Here is a 20,455-nt window from a genome sequence, read left to right as displayed (position 1 = left end):
AAGTCACACGAAAGGTGTTTGTTCCTTGTAAGAACCATAATATCATGTTTACAGAGACAGATAAGAGATAAGCGCTGACACAGATGAACTGTCCCCACGTCCACTATCAGAGATTTATTGGCTGCGACTCAAGGCCTTTATTTCTGGGTATCTGTTCTGTGAACGTCAGGCTGTTCAGACCACGCGAGGACCGAGAGCTGGTCAGACGAGGTCGTGTCTGAACCCTCCCTTCGATCCGTTTGTCCAAAGGAATTATTTCCTTTTACTTCACAGCAATCGAGGTTTAAAGTTCAGACACCACAGAGGGCAGAGGAGTGACTCTGCTCAAAGGGAAACTCACGAGCCCGGTACAAACCCTGTTTGTCTCCGCATCAAAGCTCTAAAATTAAAAATGTAAAATAGATAAACTGTCTCTTTGATAACAAGCATCATTAAACTCACAGAAAAACCTTCAACTTCCAGATCTGCGTCTCTGCAGCTCCACTCTGCAGCTGCTCGGCCTGTCTCGCACAATCTGATGAGTCACGCCTGCCGATAACATATGACGCACATGTGCTGAGTTTTACAGAGCAGGGGATTCCTGTCAGTCTCGTGCTCCTGGGGATGGGGGTGGGGGGGGGGGGGGGGGGGGGGGGGGGCTTCTCCTTGATGATTAACCTGACAGGAATCGACACAAGAATGTTCCAGTGCGTCCTCTCCATGAAATCTCTTTCCCCCTCGTTCTCCAATTCCTGTGAGTGTTTAAACATACTTCAGCCGAGAGCTCGTCTTTCACCCAACACGCAGCGTCTCTCTGTCTCGACTCCCTCTGGATGAAAACAAGCTGGTCCTCGTCCAGGTCCATCAACCTGGACAAATGCAGAAGTTGAAATGAAAACTGAAAGGGGAACATTATTGCTGCTGTGATGTAACGCCGGCGTTTAGGCGTGAAAGACTCTGCCCTCACCTTTGACTTAATTACCCAGTTAACCAATTATAAAAGATGGAAATCTGCAGACACAGGCACGACTTGGCAGCTCACGTGTACAATTAGGAAATACCTCGACCTCCCGGCCGTTTAGTTAAGATTAGACCTGATCTCTCCACTGACCTCAAATATAAGGCCCGCCTGGCCCCCGGACTGGACTTGGTACCCGGGTGCAGCCCTCAGCCCGCTGCTGTGCAAATAACCAGAGCAGAGCAGTGTGAAGGAGTCGGTCATCTGTCCTTCGGTTAAAGAGACAGACAAAGAAAAATAGTCTCCACTTTCATTCTCACTTTCCCAGAAATGAAAAGCCAAAATATCTCTCGTGTGATCACGGCCATCTTGTGCATTTGGAGCGATCGTGGAAGAAGTGCACGAGCAGGACCTTGACATATTCAGACATCTGGGCTTCATATCTCCATAGTGGAGATAGCATTTATTTACAGTCTATGATAGAAACATGCAGAACCACAACAGAGTGAACACAATTCGAAGAACACACACTTTGATTTCAGTTCCTCAGAGTCCAGACTTGTCGTGCAGCCTTCAGGCTTATCGACGGCCTTTCAGTGTTTAAATGCAGGAGCACATCTGATGTCATGTGTCGGGTCTTGTGTTCTGTGCACCTGCTTATGTAAACCACAGCGGCTGCTTATATATTTGTATATATCTGTATTATATAAGTGAGACTGTTGGTTAGATTGCATCAGGATAAGATATGTTGCAGACTCTGCAGATTGATTAAAGCGTTATCACACACACACACACACACGTTTGGGGAATGACCGGTTTTATGCAAACACATCTCGTCACATTTGGGCCAGAAAAGAGAGATAAAGCAAGAGAGAGAGAGAGAGAGAGAGAGGTGGAGCGAGGGGTGGACGACACATGATGGACTGTGACTCTCTCTCCCTCCCTCTCCCCTCTCGTCTCCTGGGATCATGGCCGGTCTATATAAAGGAGAGCTCTGACTCCTCTGCCGGTGCCACAGCCGAGCACGAGCTGACCTGAGCCTGACTCCTCACAAACTCCAGACTCACTATTTGGACTGAGTCCTGCAGAGATCTCCGAGGAGCCTGGAGGAGCTGAAAAGATGCAGCAGAGAAGAAGTTTGGTCCAAAGCAGAGCAGCGGTGGCTCTGTGCATTGTGCTGTTGATGCTGGCTCAGCAGGTGAGTGGAACTCCAGATACATGTGTCAGAGGATGCACTGAAATAAACTGAAAAGTCTTTTTGAGTGTGAGACAAATTATAAACTATGACACACTGTAAAAAAATCGATTTGATGCATTTAAAGTGAAGCTAATCATGAGATAGATCTAGTTAAACAACAGTTTCAGAGAGGAAATGGACAAAATATGTCGTGCTATTGCTCAAATGTACTATAATAATAACTTACCCACATAAAAAAATTAATCTTTTTAAGTATTTTAACTTCTGAGACACAAACTAATTGGTGGCGTTGAACTTAAAAGTTAATTATTGATCTTGAAAACTGTAGACGGATAAAAATCTCAAAGGAAAATCAACCTACCAGCAAATGAAGCTCCAGTATATCATTAAAACACAATAATCATAAACTGTGTGGTATTATCTCAACACTTTGATCCAGCACGTGTCCAACAGGGAAACTACGGAGAATTATTCTGATAAATCAATGTTAAATCGTGGAGCGTGTCAGGTTCTTCCTTGTTCTTGGTTTCTAACCCCTCACTCGTGTGTGTGTGTGTGTGTCGCAGGTGTGTGCGGGTCCGCTGGCCTCTCGGCTGGAGTCCGACTCCGACCAGAGTTCAGACTCAAGCGTCCACACGCTGAGGAGGGTCGCTCGGATGACCCCGCTGTGGAGAATCATGAGCAGTAAACCATTCGGAGCGTACTGCCAAAACAACTACGAGTGCTCCACAGGACTCTGCAGGTAACTGATTTAAAATGATATATATATATATATTATTATCATCACTGATGTACGAAGCTCAGGCAAATGTTAAAAAGCACTTAATTCAGGTCGCTTACACTCGAGTCAATATGAGCTAAAGCATTAAGAAGCTCTTATTGAAACATTCTAGTCATTTAAAGGTTCAGTGTGTAGAATTAGTGACATCTAGTGGTGGAGTTGCACGTTGCAGCTGAATACCCCTCATCTTGCACACTGGACCTTTAAGCAGTTAGCTTAGCATTTCTTTTAGTTTATTTACTGTATAAGACTGGATATTCTTTATAAAACATGCTCAATAAATAATACAACAAAACTGACAGAAAATGTTGGCGTCTTGGCGAAGAACCGAGAAGCATCTAACAGAGATTCTTGTTTTTCTCCTGTCGTCTTCAGGGCGGGTCACTGCTCCACCAGCCATCGTTCCCCCGCCGAGCCTGTGAAGTACTGAACGTCCTCGGGACACGTTGACCTGAGAGGACAGACGTGATCCGTACGAGGGGTTCTGATGACTGGAACTTACCCAGGCTCTTTAATCGGACTTTTGTATTTATATGTACCAATTTGTTTCGGATGAAATCTAAAGGTTTCTATGGATTCACACAAGCAAGTAGCTCATATGTAAGAAAAGCACGCTATTGATCCACCGATTGAAAATGAGAAGTATCGCTTGATATTTTCCACGAGAGGATCAGTGAGAAAGTTTTTTAACGTGGTCCGAACAACTTCAAACCTTTTTTTTTTTACTGTTATTTCTACTTCTATGGACCAAACTCCCTCAGCCCTGATCTCAAATGAAGTTTTTAACTTCGTACTCTCTGTCCTGCCAGTTACTGTGGCCCTGAACTCACCTCCTCCTCGGAGCTGTGAATCGTCAGGCTTCAAAAACCCCAGAGAAATGTGCTTTGGCCCCAAAAAAAGTTCTTATTTCCTGTTTAACAGAGCGACCAAATGTAAATTGAACCGTAACATCAGATATCTGCCTCAGAGGGAATACAGTCGACCGTCAGAGTTTTCAATAGAGGAAACAAAAAATAGGAAAAGAAGAACAACCTCAAGAAAACGAGAAGAGAAGAGAAGAGAAGGAGCAGAGGTTACGGAATTCTGCAGCGATGCTCGAGCAGCCTCAACGTTTCATTTCATTCTGTTAAAAGTTTTTCAAGTTAAGTTTGAATCTCTTAAACTACAAACACATCATTCATAATAAACAGAGGATACATAGACGTCATATATATACTTTATGTAGTATTTTTTTTTTTTACATATATATTCGTACTGATGATAATAGTGGCTTATTTTAGAATAATCAATAACCCAAAACTTTTTGTCTACTTGCTCAGACAATCTGAACAGATTTAAAAAACCCTGGTCGAGTGTACAAATATTTGGAACAGTTTCCCGATGACGAGCCGCACAGCCTTGGTTTTTTATTTTCAGATTTAGCTTCGTCCACCTGCACAGTTTACGTCGTGCACAGAGCGGGTGGGTGCTGATATTTTGTACACTCACGTTTGAGAAATGTTTGAGTAGGATTGCACTTTTAAACCAAATATTATCTTTGTACTGTGTCCTGTACGTACTGCGTTAGCGACGTGTGGAGGGGAAGAGGAGGAATAAAAGCATTGAAAAATAACAATTGGGATTTCTTTCATTTTAATTTGAGTTTTAGAATAATTTAACACACTGAAAAAAGATGTTTACCGACTAAAAACATTTACTTCAATTGGTAAAACCAAAAAATGTTTGTTCAGATAAAGTTTACAACTAATATCAACACAATTCATAAGTTTAATTTGATAAAAAACTTCATTCATGAATGTGTAACCACCTTTTTTTTTTAAAGTTTTGTCTTTTTTTTTATCATAATTTTTTATTATTTTACCGTCAATAAAGACCAAAATCGATAATGTGAGTTTATCAATCTTTCATTTCTCTTAATCTCAAATTTTAAGAGACAACAGAACACTTTTACTCGTCGGCGGGGGGGAGAAGAGAGAAACGGGGGATTCCTTCAAAAAGTGCAGATGTGGAACTTATAAAATGTTTCGTGAACTTTAACACAAACCCTGAGTCGAGGTCTGTTGAAATCTGCTGGCTCAGCAGTTTCCTGCCGGACGTTCACATGTGGACGACGTATTGATTCCCGCAGCAAACACGACTCTGACTCACGCACCTGCACTTTTAACTTCACCTGGTCGAGAGGAGGAAACATGATTCTGTGTGTTTGTTCACATATGTTCAGTTTCACAGGTCGATGTTTAACGGCTGCACTGAGCCTTCGTCTGTGTTTACCTCCGTCTGCGTGTTGACTTTATTCATGTGCACGGAACACGGGTCTTGGATTTTCCCGCGAGCTGAACTTTGAACGGTGGTGTTTAGAGAATGAAGTTTAACGTAACACATCCAGTTTTCATGACACAATATTTTCTCTTTCTTCTAATATTATTTGAACGAGTAGACGTTACTCATTAAAGCAGCTTTTCACTGAGCAGCAGCGCCCTCTGCAGCCACGCTCGGTAACTAACGAGACGCGGCGGCGCACATTTGCATAACGCACACCCATCATCTCATCTGACACGCCCCCCTAACGAAGCAGGTAACCCGACATTTCTTCTTCGCGTCAGCATCAAGCGTCTGAGAGGAGCTTGGACTTTAACACCAGACGACTGAGCAGGTTCAGATCAGACAACAAGAAAGAAAAACTCAAACAACATCTTTTCTTCTTTTATTACAGAATTAGCTTCAAAAACAACAAAACAATAAACCAACGGTTTGTTCACTGGATATTATTCATATCTAATAACACAGACAGGCTCCTCCCACTGTTCTTCTCAGCATATTAACGACCTTAATAACAATAATCTGTAAATCACTGACTCATGATGAGTTAGCTTTACTGTTTTTATAATTAAATAAACTCATAAAAATTAAAGTTTAGCTCATGACGACAGACACAGGGGGGGGGGGGGGGGGGGGGCTTAGAATTCACTGTGTAGTTTTCAAAAAATAACTATTAAAAGAACAGCATCGTGCTAAAATCTGTATATTTTCCAACAGGACACGATAAAAGCACAAGCTCCGAGTCGGCCAGTTTTACACAGATACGATTAAACAGCTTCACTCACACACTCACACACTCTTTTGGAGTTAAGGCTCCAGAGAAATCTCCCGAACAGATCTGAGTCCTGTCAAACACACGTCTGACGTCTAAATGTAAAATAAATAGATTATTTGACTGTTTTTTGTTTTTTTTTACAGCATGTAGGATTTGAGGTAAAGTGACATGAGACCAGGGGGGTGGAGCATTCACCTTCTTCCTCCAACAGTCGTAGCATTAGTGCTAACAGATTAGCATCGGTGTGAAGAATTAACAGTGGTTAAACACACGATGATTCGATTTTTTTGAGTGAAATAAGTTCTTTGTTGAGTTAAATGAAAAACATCGATGTGCAGTTCACATGAAGCTACAGCTAGTTAGCAGTTAGCTTAGCACAAAATACTGAGAGCGGGACGAAGAAGCTTCACGCCGTAAACCGTCTCAGAGCTTCAGCTTCACGCGTTCGTGTCGACACATTTTCTATCGTTTCTTCAAGGTAGAAAACGTTTTACGTTTCACGCCGGTCGTCGGATCACTGCACTGCACACGACCCGCTGGGCAGCAGGTCCTGCACGTACTCCGCCACGGCCTTGGTGAGGTAGGTCATGCTCCCGAAGCGACCACTGGGGGCGCTGTCGTACAGCAGCCTGCACACCCCGGTGGCCGGGTCCTTGTCCAGGATGTGCTCCTCTGCTCCGAGGTCCATCTGGAGCGGAAGGAGAGAAGAACTAAGAACCACTCAAGCACAGAATCTGAGAGTCGAGGGTGGCGACGCTGACCTGATCCTTGTAGAACATGTCGTTGGCGAGGTGGACGATCTTCTCGATGTGGATGATGGAGCCGATGCTCTGGATCTCCACGTCAGCCAGCATGGTGAGGACCAAGATGGCCTCCACCAGCAGCTGCCGGTACTCAGGCTGAGGGACGCGGTTCAAAACCGTCTCCACGTGGACGGAGAACTTGATCTCACCAGGCGTCATCTGGAGAAACGATAAGAAGTGAAATAAAACCAGTGAGGATTCGAACTTGAGTGTTTTACCGCAGTGCTTCGTTCTATTTTTAAATCTTTGATCCAGATTGTCTTATCTGTCTCATACCAATGCAGTTTTAATTCTTCTAATGCCAACGGTTGAATTAAAAGCATTGAAGGATAAAATGTCAGAGATCTCAAAGGTTGTGATGTAATGTGGTGAAGTGAAATAAAAAAAAGACCAAAGAAAATGAGAAGTGAGAGGAGGACAGAAGACAGCATCAGAGGAACAATGAAAACAGACATTACCTCTCTGGTGGTAGAAGAAGGAAGAACAAACCCCTCGATGGAGAGACCGTGGCACTGGAGGAAAACACGTTTGTTTCATCAGAACGAGGAATTAAAGGCCCAAAACTCAAAAATCTGATTTCATTCTCTTTTACGCTTATCTGGTTAAGAAATGTAATGTTTGTGTATTGTTGCATTTGACTGATAGATCTGATATAAGTCCATAACAGCGCCTGGTCTGACCTTCTGCAGGATCTTCCAGACTTTCTGGTAGAACCCGACGGGGACTCGGTTCAGGGCGCCGTCCAGACGCCTCCTGCGCAGCCATTGGCCGTGTCTGGTGTCCTTGGCGACAGGAGTGCACTCCGGGATTTCCAGAGACTCTATTGACGTCATCCGGTACCTCTGAATCATCACAAACAGAGAGGATTCACTGAAACTGCTGTTTGATTCTCAAAGAACGGCGCCCCCTTCCTGTCACAACCGGCAGACCACTCCCCAAATCGGACTTCTCGTGACTCAGTGATGATGTCATCGTGTTGTACTGAACATGTGATAAATAAAAACGGACAAATCTTTACCCCAGAGTCGATGTTTTCTATGTCCAGTGACTGAGATCTCATTCCCTGAGACGCAGAGAAAAAGAAAAACATACACAAATGAAAAACAAAGTTTGGAGGTGAATAAAAAAAAAAAAAAACGGAGGGACGGAGCTGCTTCTTACATCGCGTCATCGTGCAGGATTAGAAACAACAGAAATCAGGTTAGAAGAGAGTGAAATTAGAGATTAATTAAGTGATTCGTTCACTGGTGAGGAGGATTCCACGAAACAGCGATAGGTGGCGCTAAAAACCCAGGAAAGAAACAGCGACGGTAGGAGAGAACTGCCCAGTTTCCATTTTAACTGAAGGACAAGAGCTCAAACACACACGTCCCCCGTCCCCCTGTGTCCTTCTTCATGTTCTCTTTCATCTGCATGTTTGGACACTTCTCAGCTTCTTCTACTTTTATTCCAGTAAAAGTTTCATAGTGTTGAAGTGAATAAATAAATGACTGTAACTGCAGCTTAGTCGTTTCTCTGCAAACAGTAAATAACAATCAACTACAGAAATTAACGTAGAAATAGAAAATGTTTGGTTTTTTAAAAGCCCGAAATCATCAGCCACCAGAAATCAGAGAGTTAATACGGAGGAGCATGAGGGCAGACGAAAAATAAAACATGTCCAGAATAACGTCCAACTAATTCAGGGGAGAAAAGTTGTTTTTGAACTTTTCCAATCAAGAATAACTTTTTGAGGATAATCTGATTTTTTTTTTACTTCTATGTCTGACCCTCATACTCGTCCGTATGTAAATCAGTCAGATGATCGGCTTCGTGATATTTAGTCGACGTTCACGAGGATAAAAACTCAAGTTTAACGTCGTTATCGGTGTCACCTTGCGAGGAGAAGTCAGAGACTGGTCCAACTGAAACAGAGGATAAATCAACTTTAACTTCCTTTCAAACTTTCTCTTTTCAACCAAACCAATTAAAGGCCTGAACCGTTTCCCATTAACTGAAATCAAACAACCTCCACCAGCACCATCATCATCATCATCATCATCACCATCATCACTCTGAGCAGCCCGGTCAGACCCGGCCGGTCTTCCCTCTGCATCTGCAGCAGAATCACATCAACACTAAATTACAACTCTGTCAGATTTTCAGCGTCAATGCTCCCTCGCTCTGTCACGATTCTTATTTATGGATCGGTGAGTTCAATGTGAGCGATTCCCGTTTCACAGCAAAGCCAGTTAATGACATTAATGTAAAAACGGTCAGTTCACAACACAGCAACGTGAATTAACTCCTTCATCGTCATCATCATCATCATCATCATCATCACCTCTGTGACTGGATCAGTTAAAGGCATCCTGGGGTCCTGAATCGAAACAAACACAAAACAAGCAGCGTTATGAAATCGAGCGTCTCGTTCTTCACCTTGGAGAAAAAAAAACAGCTGGAAAGAAAAGCAGAGCTGAGAGTTCTGGATCGAGACACTTGTTCTTTTTGCCCTGGCGATGTTTTCATGGAAGATAAAACTGATTCCTACAAACTTACTGTAATGAGAGAAAGTATAATCTGACATGACACTGTGATGATTAATATTCCTTCACGTGATCATCACCTTTAATGGTTCCGTCAGCGACAACCTGTGGTCTGCCTGCAACACAAAAACCAGGTGGGAAATAAATCACAGGGAACAAGCTGCTCCGCTGATGTTTACATCCACAACAACACGGTTCATTTCACCGCGTCCACATTTTATCAGCAGCAAAAATTCACATTTCCCGTTTCAATTCCAGCAAAATCTCCCAAAATTCTCCCTTTTAATTTTCTAAACCAATTACTCTTCCCAATCAGCGTCATCCTGCTGAATTAGCAGCTGATCGTATTCAACGTGCTCGTCATCACCTTACTGGGATCCGTCAGAGACAACCTGTGCTCCAGCTGCAACAAGACAAAACACATTCAAAGCAAGATCCTCTCATCGCCTTTTTCTCATCCTTCACCAACGCCTCCTAAATATTCTAGGTTTCCATGAGAACAACATTTAAAACATTCACAAAACACAAACATACGACTCATCGCACCCGTAATGTGTTTTATTAACCAACAGGATCCTACCATCCTCATGTCGCTCTTCAGTTTGCTGATGCCGGCTCTCTCGCTCTTGGTGGCGCCAACGTTGCCCAGATGATGGATGGAGATGGCGGGACTGACTCCGGTGTCCACCTCTCGCACTGAGGAGGAGAAACCCCACACACACACACACACACACACACACACACACACACACAAATACACACACACACACAAATACACGTTTCGTTTGATTTGTTTCCAGACGACTGGAGGAAGTGTTGAGTGCGGCGCCAAAATAAAAGATCGTGTTTGAATGAGGTGATTGTGTGACTGACCGCTGCGCTGGACTCCGAACTCCTTCCCGCTGAGGATGTGGTGGAGGAGATTCTTCAGTTCAGACGGACTCAAACTCATCAGACTCTCTGTGGCCTCCTCTCCTGCACACGCACATAGCAACTGATTAATTCAATTCACTTTAGTTGAAACTGTCGTGCTAATACTTTTCAGGGAGGAAAAAACCTCAGGCAAAATACAAAATTAGACTTTTGTTCTTTTTTAAAACGTGTTCTCACCTGAACAGTTGAGCGACTGAGCCAGTTCTGTGGCCATGACCTGGATGATGAGGCCGATACGGAGCCTGAACATCTCGCTGAACAAACTGGGCTGAGTCCTGATGCTCATGGCCAGATACACCATGATCTCCTGAAGGATGGAGGGAAAGAAGGGAGATGAAGGACGGAAACAGAGTGGGGAAAAGTTCAAGTCTAGCGGAGGACACGACTCACCTGAGTGAGTATGGCCACGCTGATGTTGTTTTCGCTGGCCTCGTCGATGAGCGCAGCCAGCTGGTCCGCAGGTATCGGAGCCGTGATGGTTTTCTCTCTGGGCTCAGGAGGCAGACCCACAGTCAGGTGCTTCTGGTGCGCCAGCAAATCAGAGCAAGCCTACAGAGCGGGAGGGAGAGATGTCAACCAATCAGGAAAGAGATTTGGAAAAGATGACATGAGAGGGGAGTGAATTTATTCCCTTGGGGCTTCTGGTCGCTCAGGTTTGTTTCTAACTGCGTCGCTGTGTTCGTACCGAGTCGAGCTCCTCCACCTTCTTCCTCAGAATGCCAGAGATCATCCTGATGAGGCCCCACAGCTTGAACTCTCCGGCCTTTTCGTAAAGGTCGGTGAGCAGCGATTGCACCGTGGAGCCTTTCCCGAGCAGCTCAGTGTCCCAGTCCATGCCCCTGTTCAAAAGACCAACAAGTTAGGGAAGAGTTTGAATTCCTCCACTGCAACTTTTTGATAGTTACGTTGTTTGCTCCTATAAAACTTTACTTTACGTCAAGTAGGGAATCTCATGGTGGTCATACTGTGTTTTAAAAAAGCACATATCAAACGAGAGTGCAGCACGGTTCAACGTTATGTTTGCTTCTCAAAAAAGATAAGACTCTTGAAGTCTCACTTGTCTTTGAAGAGGATGAGGAGTATGTCCGCCTGGTCCTGGAGACTTTGTGTGTCTTTCAGCATCTGGACCAAAGCCGTGTAGTCGATGTCTCCGCTGGCGTCTCTGGGGATGCCGCTCTCCGTGGTGACCTGCACGTCTGGACCCTGGAGGAGGAAACGTTCACTTTGGATTTGAATGATTACTGAGCATGTGATGAAAGACTGGAGGGGGTGGGGGAAGGGAATTAAAACACACCACATTTTGTTGTTCTTCGGGGCGTTCCGGGAAGTTCAGGTTGAGCGACGGGTGACGAGAGCGAAACAGTTTGTTTGGCAGGTACATGTTGACGTCTAGACAGAAACATGGAGGGGTTTTCATTCTGCCCGTTGATGGATGGCTAACATCTCACAGAAGGATCCACTCACTCTGTACGTTGAGCTCCTTAGCCTTTTTCGTCAGAGACACCATCTCCTTTGTTTTGTTGACTGCGGCCTTGAACTTGCCCATTCCCCCGACCTTCTGTTTGGGCTTCTTGGGGGCAGCGTGGGCCAACAGGTGGTCCAGGTACTGAGCGAGGTCATCGGCCTCTGGAGACGTGGACAAGCGGACAGAGTGAGGAGACAGGAAATGGAAACAATTATTGAGAGGGGGTGTGATATAAAGAACAGGATGAAGGGAAAAGTGAGGATACAAGAAAAAGAGAAACAACAAGAGTCATGGTTTAAAATAATGTTTTCCAAGTTTACGACAGGCTCTTCAAAGTAAGAGAACCCTTTAATTAAAACCCACCAACATGTCTGACTTTATTCAAATCATTACAATATCTCTAAATAACTAATAAAGGTTTTCAGCGCCTCGAAAAGCACAAATACTAACGTCAGCTGTATTTTGGTAAAATATATATTAACAATAAAACCAACAGTATTTTTTATGACTTCTGTGTATTCACCAAGAGGTACCTGTCAAAATAAATGTATTAATGAGTCAGCTTAGTTTTTAATGGAGCTGTTAACGTTTGTTCTTCTCGACCAAAATGCAAAATATATATATAAATATATAATCTGGAGGTTCGTGCACATGCATCCAGTCACACACTGTCAGACAAGACATTTTACAACATGCGTGTATATTATATTAGACGTGCACGGGTCACAGGCATCGGTTTTAGGAAGTTGAGGTTATCAGTCATTTAAATTTAACATTACTGATAAAGTCTCATTTATCAACAAGCAGACGCAAACAAAAGTTTCTCAACTTTTTCAAGCCCTTAAAACGCTTTAAATTGATTATATTGACAACTCCAATTTCAAATACTTCAAATACTAAAATATCAAAACAACTACTGCAAGTAAAGGTTGAGAAACTCGAGGCTTCACTCAGAACATTAAGGAGATGCAACGAGCTCGGAGACACAACGCTGAGGTCAAAGATCAGTGATGTTAAATGAGGATAAAGAGGAAACTGTTATTAATCATGTTGTATGAAAACAATCCTGAAGTTGAATCATGTATTTTTTTGCACATAAGTTTTTACAACCACAGTCTTTGACCATGTCAGTGTGAACAGGAATGATCAGAACCAACGATGGAAAACAAAGAAACGCCACCTGGCAGTTGAAGTTATTAAATAAAGGAATATCTTTCCACGGCTGGTGCCACCATTCCATCAAGCGGTTGCTTACCATCATCATAACGTAACTCATGCACGTATCCATCGTCGCTACTCGCATCATCAAACCCTTCGCTGTGGTGGCCCATGCTGACGGGACCCTTACCGTCCAGGAAACTCAGGTGGGCGAAACAGGAAGTGGTCAAGAATTCCGACAGCTTCCCCGTCTGGATCCTGGAAAGGAGGAAGAGGGGAAAGATGAAGAGTTTTGTATGCGTCTAAAAAGTCTATTATAGTATTAAGTATAATTTTTTTTTTTACCCCCTGGGAATTGTGGGCTATTTTGGCCCAAACCTTCCTCGTCATCCCTCCGTTGAAATATCAGAGACGCTCACAAGAAAAAGTTGTATTTTCTCGTTGTTTTAATTTACTCACCTTTTTTTTTTTATTAACTGTAAACATACAGAATATACAATCATTCTGTTTAGTCTAATTCAATTCAATGACTTGACCTCTGTATCTACGGTAACATTCACCTCGCTCCTCCATAGTACCCGTCCTGTAACTTCTTCAGTGTGGCCAAGACGGCAGGGTCCAGGTTTGTGTGGTCTTCAGCTGAAACACACACACACACAGAATAGGAATACACACTCAAACACACAGTAATGTTCTTCTCTGTCTGGTGAGTTCGTGTGTGTGTGTGTGTGTGTGTGTGTGTGTGTGTGTGTGTGTGTGTGTGTGTGTGTGTGTGTGTGTGTATTTACTCAGCATCGTCTGTGAAATGGGAAACGTGACAGTGGGTCGTCCAGTCATCCTCCACCTGGATGAGAGGTAGGAGATTTCTGTCCTCAACATCTCCACGATCATCTTGTTGTCCAACGCCAGGTAGAACTGCTGGTGATCGATGAACTGGAGCGATAAATATGATAAATATGATAAATAAAACTTTTAAATCTCAGACTTTATATTTTATTTCTTTTTCAGAAAAATTCCATTTCACCAGGATCATGTTTTCATGACTAATGAAATGGAAATCCATAGTTTTGGTGTATTATATAAAGAGATTGTGTTGTTTTCATGTTGTCAAACATCTGAGCTACGATCAAGTGAGCGATTCATTTCTTTAATCATAATAAGTCTGATCTTCTTTAATTTAAAACCTTTTAAAATTAAATTTTTATGGAATTGTAAGAGCAGCACAAGTCGTTTGAGCAGCAAAGTTCTTCCATGACCTGGAAACCTGACAGATATTCGCTCTCTGTGTTTGCTTGCTGACCTGCGGAGTGAATGAGAACATGGTGTTCCTGATGATGTAGAACTTTGAGGTTCCCAACACTCCGATCCTCCTGTAGGGTCGTCCGGTCAGACCGAGCCTCGGGTTACGTCCTGGGACACAGCAGAGGAATGGAAATGAAAGGAGAGTCGAATACGAATTCAAATGTGTGAGCAGCAAAATGATGAAGTTACATTCTCTCAGTCAGAAACATGAGGGTATGAAAAATCTGATTTTGAATTAAATTGCTGATTTTCATGTTGCTGAAATCATAATATTGAATTCGAAAGAAAAACAGGCACTTTCTCTTTATTCCAAAATGTTTCTGTCATCTCGTACCGAGTCGGGCGTAAATGTGGCTCAGGACTTTGGGGGGCTGCACGTGGATGGGATGGATGTCGGCCACCGTCTGAACGTCGATACCGTTCTTCAACAGCAGCTCTTTAATCTCCTCGGTCTCGGCCAGAATTGACACTGCAAGAGGAGACGGTTTTAACAAGCATCACAAAATCTGCTTAGGAATAACCACCAATGGTAAAAATCACTCGACTTCAGAATCACTGTGGCACCGAAAGACACATTTGACTGTGAGTTTCAACACCTCGTGGTGTTTCCTGATAGCTCACCCTGTACGACCACATCAGGCTTAGGGATGGTGGAGAAACGGCGGTTCAGAGGGTCGATCTCTCCAGGAGCAAGAAAACCCTGAATAGTAAGAATAAATCACAATTAACCGTCACTGCCAACGACAAATAGGAAAGTTGGAGTAAAGGAATAAGAACAGTTGACAGAAAGAAAATAAATATAAAGATGAAAAAGATAAAGAATCAAAGTGATTCAAACTTCTCTCGTCCAATTTGTCTTTTTATGCAGATTAGTCAAATAACAAACGGATCGTTTCCTTCTAGCAAGGTCAATCATTCCAAATTAAAACTGTTGAACTCAGACTCCAGTGCTCTCAGATGAAGATTATAGTTCTACTTTTTACATTCAATGAAATGACGTCTCACCTCAGACAAAAGGTTTCCCAGGATGTACAGAGACTGTCCCCACTTCAGAGGACATTTACCGGCAGAAACTCTCTCCACAGAGTGAGGGTTCATGTTCTCCTCCTCCACCTGTTTACATGTGGAAACATACAACACAATGAAACCACATTAAAGCCCAAAATAATAAAAGATATTCACATCCAAACAGAAAAGCAAATAACACCACAAACAACCCTTGAAATGATTTCTCCTGGTTTCGTCACCTTATCTGCGGGGACGCTGTAGAGCTCTGGGACCAGACGTAACCCGTCTTTCTGTTTGATGAGGATTCCCTCCAGAGCCTCCTGGTACTCCTGCACCTGAATAAATGAATCATCACAAATAATCACCTTAAATGTCCGCAGAGGATAAGAGAAGTCTCATGTGTCTCTGAGGACAGATGTCCTGTAAACACAGGCAGGTGTAAACTACCTGTTCTGGGCTGTTGATAAAAATACCGTCCAGAATGAGGTAGGTCCAGAAGAGCGGCCACTCGCACTCGATGTTCTCGAACAGCTTCAGTTCTGCGGACTCGTAATACAGTCTGCTCGGATCCTGAGGGAAATGGGCGGAGGCAGAAATATGTCTTATCTTATATTTTTTTCCACCTTGATAAACGTTTGATGAATCGAGAAAAACATCGGGGACAAGAGCGGAAACAAGACGAGGACAGCACTGAAATTAGTTTTACAATTCTTACAGAAACAAAAGAGAATAGTTAAAAGTGTAGCCTCGTCCTCCTGCAGGGCGATTACCTCTTTAGGTGTTTTGTGTCCATCCCTGAGGAACCTGCAGCAGCCGTATCGACCCTGAAATGAGTTTTCATTAAGTTTAAAAATGCACGAGGGAAAAAGTAACTATAGTTAAAGTAGATGTTCATTTGAATCCTTCTGAAGAACTGATCTCCTCTCTTCATCGCTGGCCGTTATAAAGTCACATCAAGTAAAAACTCTCTGCACCTGGAGTTTGGAGATGATCTCCTCCTTGGTCATGTTGACGATGTTTATGTCCTCGACAGCAAACGCAGGGTACGAGATGATGGACAGGACTCCGGCGTCCACCTCTTTAGAGATGGACGCTTGGGGTAACATGGAGGTCAGGATGGACTGAGGAGAAAACATGTAAATGTTTTTAAAAGATGACATTTGTCAACACAGTATGTAATCATGTGTGTGTGTGTGTGTGTGTGTGTGTGTGTGTGTGTGTGTGTGTGTGTACCTGGCAGTGCTGTATGTCGTCAGCTAAGGCGTGGACCACAGATCCAGGTCCTCCTTTTGCTCCGAACAGGTTGAGGTCGTCCAACGCCTCCAGAGCTGCCTGGAGGACACACAGCAGTGAGGTCTGATGTTATATCAAAATTCATTTGCTCCACTAAATAAGAAATAACACCTACAATGTTGTTGCTGGAGAATAACAACGATTCATATCCTAAATATTACAGTTATTGTCATTATCTGGATATTGAAAACAAACTCAATCAGGACACAACATTACGTGTGTGCTGCATTCAAATGCTAAAAATGACATGTAATTAATAGAGCCTGGGACGTCCTGCAGTGGTGCCTGTTTCAAAAGTCTTAAATTAAACTGGGTGTGTGTGTTTGTGTGTGTGTGTACTGAGCGTGCCGTGTTATTTCTGAGCCAGAGGCCATTCTTGGAAGACCACAGAGAACCTGATATCTCCTGTTTGCTGTCGGACAAGGACAGCACTGGGTCAGACGTGGAGAGAGAGCGAGCAGCCAAAACTTCATAACTTCAATGTTTGTCGGGGATTTTTACATTTCAGGGATTTTGTTTTTGAGTGAAACTAAACAAAGCTCGACCAGAATCCATCACAATTAATTTCTTAATGAGGTAAAAAACGTGGCCGATGAGTCGAACACAACATGAATCCAAAGTGAAGTCAGTTACTGCCGAGTTCACAACATCTCCCATCTGATCCTGAGTCAGTGTGAGTCTGGGTTGTATAAAGGTCAGTGTAAAGGCCGCAACAGTGACCAGACACCTTGCTCCGTGCCAGATTCTTACTGCAGCACCTGTTGTGATTTTGAGAAGTTCTGCCATCGCTCAGGCTGTTTCTGCTCCTCTCACCTGCTTCCCACTATTCTCCTGAGCCTGTTTACACAGTTTGTGTATTTACTGTGTGTTTGTGTGTGTTTGTGTGTATTCACCTTGGCCATGCCTATAGAGCTGACGTTAATCTCAGTGATGCCCTGGTTGGTTTTGTCTCCTCTTTCCCACATCCCGTAATCCTGCAGGGAACCACAAAATCAGACTTAGAATGTTAATGCTTGAGAAAATACAACAACACACAAACTGAAGCACTGAGAAGTGTAACAGCCCGTGAACCCACTTCCTGAACAAAACCACGAGTCTAAGAGTGAACGAATGAGAACTTACCGCCACTTTATAAGCTGCCTCGATGTAGAACATGAGATTCTGAACGACGTCCACTTCATCCTGAGTGTAGACGATGTGAAGGCCTGGAGCACACGTGGAACCGTGAGCACATACATGCAGACAAACTCAGAACAATTATGACATTAAGAGATAATTATTAAAATGTTAATAAAACTGTGGTTTTCAAAACCGTAATATGCATCGATGACCAGTTTCTTTGCAACAACATGCGTCTCTTTGCTGTTTATTTACCAGACGCGGTCATCTGGGCGAGGAAGAACAGGAAGAGTGAGGTGGCGTCCACCTGCAGGTGACCCCACTCGTCGTCTCCGACCACTGGAGCGCAGGTCCTGGTGTTGTACTTGGCGTGGAGGGAGTCTGAGGTGCTTCTGCTGTATTTAAACTTCTCCACCTTATCCAGCTGAGGAGGGAGCGGAGCAGAGAGCAGTCAGAGAACCAGGATTAATTAAAAACTTTGGCGGAGGCGTGAACTCTTTTTTTTATTTTTATTTTTTTAAACCTCCACTTTATATTCGCTGTTATTGTTGAGACATTGTCCAGCTCTCATCCGGTCTCGTGTGTTTGTAAAAGATAAAAAAGCAAAGCACAACGTACCTGCCGCATGATACACTGCAGGACACCTCTCATCAGCTTTACCACACTCTAGAGAAAATGAAAGAGGAAGACAGAGGGCTGATTACATGTCAGTATTTTCAACACACTCTTCTTCCTGGTGGCCATTCAGAGAAACGTGACACTCTTCATCAGCAGACACAAAAGGACCTGTACACTCTGGACGGACGTATTCGACTCTGCGTGTGCACCGACACTTCAGAGGGCAAAGCGACAAACTCCGAACACAGACACACACCTACCTGCTCCAGCTCGTAGGCCTTGGCCTTGTCTTCATCTCTGTCTGCGTTCTTCCTGTAGGCGAGACTGAGGGCCCACACAGACAAGACGCTGTAAACGTTGTCTCGCACCCACGCGTCCGGCTGATCCGGGCTGCCCGGCAGGAGACCCGTCACCGGATCCTGTCACACACACGGAGAGGTCAAAGGTCAGGAGGAATGAGGAACCCTGGACAGTCGTGCTTCCTATTGTTCACTCATTCTGTGTGTAGCCGTGCAGCGTTAATCGCACAAATACAGTCAACACGTTAACCGTCGAACTATTTTGCAGGATTGTCGACATGATGCGGATCTTTGGACGAGACGTATAATGATTCAGCAAAACAATTTAATTTAATTTCTCTGCATCTGTAAATTTGTTTTAATTTAAAGCGTCATCAATGTGCAGAAACACTGAGCTCACCGTTGACCAGATTTGGTCATTAGTGCAGTGATCCATCTGAGCGGCGAGCCGTGCACAACCACAGGCCGGCTGCCATTTGGGCCGGATTCAAAAGACGACCTCACACCGAGTTTGTTGGACATTTCTTTAGGACGGGTTGGGACATTATGAGACGTTCATGCGACCGACTGAGGGAACGGTTTAACCTGTGTCCCCTTGCACAGAATGAAGTCCATGAAAACAAGTGGCACAGATCTGTGATCCAACACACACACACACACACACACACACACACACACAGAGGAAACTATATCGCTAATTGTCCAAATATTAATTTCATCAATTGCAACGAAAGCTTCTGACTGACGTGCGTTGATGAATTGTTTGAAAAAGCCTTGGTGCAAACACAGTGAGAGGAAACGAGAACTACAACCTTCACTCAAGTTTGAAACTTCACACTTACATAAGGTGACAATTATCGCGATAATTACCGGGCTCTGGACCGAATCGTCCAGGCTGCGATTCAAACTCACTCTCTGTGATGTTGTTGTTGTTTGTGTGTTTGAATCTGATGCCTTGCGAAATGTGACTTTACAACATGAGGGTCTGAAGCTGCCCGCAGCCATGACACCTTCCTCCGGAGACTCTGGCTGAGGTACACCGGAGCGAACCCGTGGTGCCCGGGGCTGCAGAACCGAGCCCGGCCTCACCTGGTGCTTCAGGATAGTCTGCTGGACCATCCGGGCGTAGTTGTCCAGCTTCACGCCCGAGTTACTGCGACTCCTCATGGCGCCGGAGTCCTCGGTTCAGTTCGGGTTCAACGACACAAACTCCGCTTTCAGGCCGTCCGCGGTGGAGTCATCTCTTCGAGGGGCCGGGGAGGGAAGGCAGGTTTCCGGGGGTTCAGGAGCCGCAGACGCCGCCGCCGCTGTCCGGTTCACCGAGAGTCTGAGAAGTCGGTTTATCCGCAGCAGCCACCGGACACCAGCAACCCGCGGCAAGCTAACTGAAGCTAACAGCTACGGGACAGGAAGTGAGGAGCTGCCGCCTTCAGCGTAAGAGCACTTAGACTTCAGTTTACTCCAATGTATTATTATTATTACTATAATAACAATAATAATAAATAATGTTAATATCGTTGTTGTTATTATTACTACCATCATTAGGATTTGTGTTTTTATTATGATCATCATTATTATTACTGTTGTTGTTATTATGATCTCCACCATGGAGGTAAAAGACTAATAGGACACACCTCTTTTTTATATGACCTTTATTTATATGAATATTAAAATTTAAATAAACAATCTTTTCAACAGCTTCCATGTCATTCAATTCAATTCAATTTTATTTATATAGCGCCAATTCATAATTTACATTATCTCAAGGCACTTTACATTTAAAGGTCAAGAACTTAAAAACAATATTAACGTAGAGAAACCCAACACTTCCCACAATGAGCAAGCACAGGCGACTGAGGAGAGGAAAATCTCCCTCAATACGATGTCATGTGACCCACTGACCCTAAAAAATACCCGAGACT

General features: G+C 43.8%; 2 protein-coding genes across 15 annotated transcripts; one reads left to right on the top strand and one right to left on the bottom strand.

The window, feature by feature from the left end:
- Nucleotides 1-1,924: 1,924 nt before the first annotated feature.
- Nucleotides 1,925-4,531, top strand: leap2 (liver-expressed antimicrobial peptide 2). Its single transcript, XM_020105005.2, has 3 exons — nucleotides 1,925-2,135; nucleotides 2,702-2,877; nucleotides 3,292-4,531. The coding sequence occupies exons 1-3, from the start codon at nucleotides 2,058-2,060 to the stop codon at nucleotides 3,344-3,346; spliced, it is 309 nt and encodes a 102-aa protein (XP_019960564.1). The 5' UTR covers nucleotides 1,925-2,057; the 3' UTR covers nucleotides 3,347-4,531.
- A 1,076-nt stretch (nucleotides 4,532-5,607) lies between these two features.
- Nucleotides 5,608-19,926, bottom strand: phka1a (phosphorylase kinase, alpha 1a (muscle)). 14 transcript variants are annotated; one of them, XM_069518487.1, is made up of 36 exons: nucleotides 19,623-19,926; nucleotides 18,495-18,653; nucleotides 18,235-18,282; nucleotides 17,872-18,040; nucleotides 17,620-17,702; nucleotides 17,391-17,471; nucleotides 16,438-16,536; nucleotides 16,179-16,325; nucleotides 15,975-16,028; nucleotides 15,652-15,774; nucleotides 15,444-15,539; nucleotides 15,202-15,309; nucleotides 14,818-14,896; nucleotides 14,531-14,665; nucleotides 14,195-14,304; nucleotides 13,683-13,827; nucleotides 13,455-13,533; nucleotides 12,992-13,152; nucleotides 11,736-11,897; nucleotides 11,566-11,660; nucleotides 11,329-11,474; nucleotides 10,957-11,110; nucleotides 10,662-10,820; nucleotides 10,449-10,578; nucleotides 10,212-10,313; nucleotides 9,919-10,034; nucleotides 9,706-9,741; nucleotides 9,419-9,454; nucleotides 9,137-9,172; nucleotides 8,858-8,908; nucleotides 8,688-8,717; nucleotides 7,832-7,876; nucleotides 7,494-7,655; nucleotides 7,272-7,325; nucleotides 6,772-6,972; nucleotides 5,608-6,698 (listed from the first exon to the last, which is right to left on the bottom strand). In XM_069518487.1, exons 1-36 carry the CDS (start codon nucleotides 19,698-19,700, stop codon nucleotides 6,525-6,527), a joined length of 3,843 nt encoding a protein of 1,280 aa, XP_069374588.1. In that variant the 5' UTR covers nucleotides 19,701-19,926; the 3' UTR covers nucleotides 5,608-6,524. The 14 variants fall into 14 exon arrangements, with proteins under 14 accessions (XP_069374588.1, XP_069374593.1, XP_069374590.1 ...); XM_069518492.1 differs by having other exon boundaries at nucleotides 13,085-13,152; XM_069518489.1 differs by lacking the exon at nucleotides 8,858-8,908.
- Between the last annotated feature and the right edge of the window lie 529 nt (nucleotides 19,927-20,455).

Source organism: Paralichthys olivaceus, chromosome 22 (assembly GCF_024713975.1).
Source record: "Paralichthys olivaceus isolate ysfri-2021 chromosome 22, ASM2471397v2, whole genome shotgun sequence".
NCBI lineage: Eukaryota > Metazoa > Chordata > Actinopteri > Pleuronectiformes > Paralichthyidae > Paralichthys > Paralichthys olivaceus.
This window is presented reverse-complemented; position numbering and strand designations above follow the sequence as displayed.

What these genes read in the sequence shown, in the direction of transcription:
- leap2 (XM_020105005.2), top strand. Translation starts at nt 2,058, where the DNA reads ATGCAGCAGAGAAGAAGTTTGGTCCAAAGCAGAGCAGCGGTGGCTCTG. An exon ending in TGTTGATGCTGGCTCAGCAG is followed by an intron (nt 2,136 to 2,701) that starts GTGAGTGGAACT and finishes TGTGTGTCGCAG; the next exon opens with GTGTGTGCGGGTCCGCTGGC. An exon ending in TGCTCCACAGGACTCTGCAG is followed by an intron (nt 2,878 to 3,291) that starts GTAACTGATTTA and finishes TGTCGTCTTCAG; the next exon opens with GGCGGGTCACTGCTCCACCA.
- phka1a (XM_069518487.1), bottom strand. Translation starts at nt 19,700, where the DNA reads ATGAGGAGTCGCAGTAACTCGGGCGTGAAGCTGGACAACTACGCCCGG. An exon ending in AGGCAGCTTATAAAGTGGCG is followed by an intron (nt 17,472 to 17,619) that starts GTAAGTTCTCAT and finishes GGTTCCCTGCAG; the next exon opens with GATTACGGGATGTGGGAAAG. An exon ending in CTCTGACGGATCCCAGTAAG is followed by an intron (nt 9,455 to 9,705) that starts GTGATGACGAGC and finishes TTTGTGTTGCAG; the next exon opens with GCAGACCACAGGTTGTCGCT.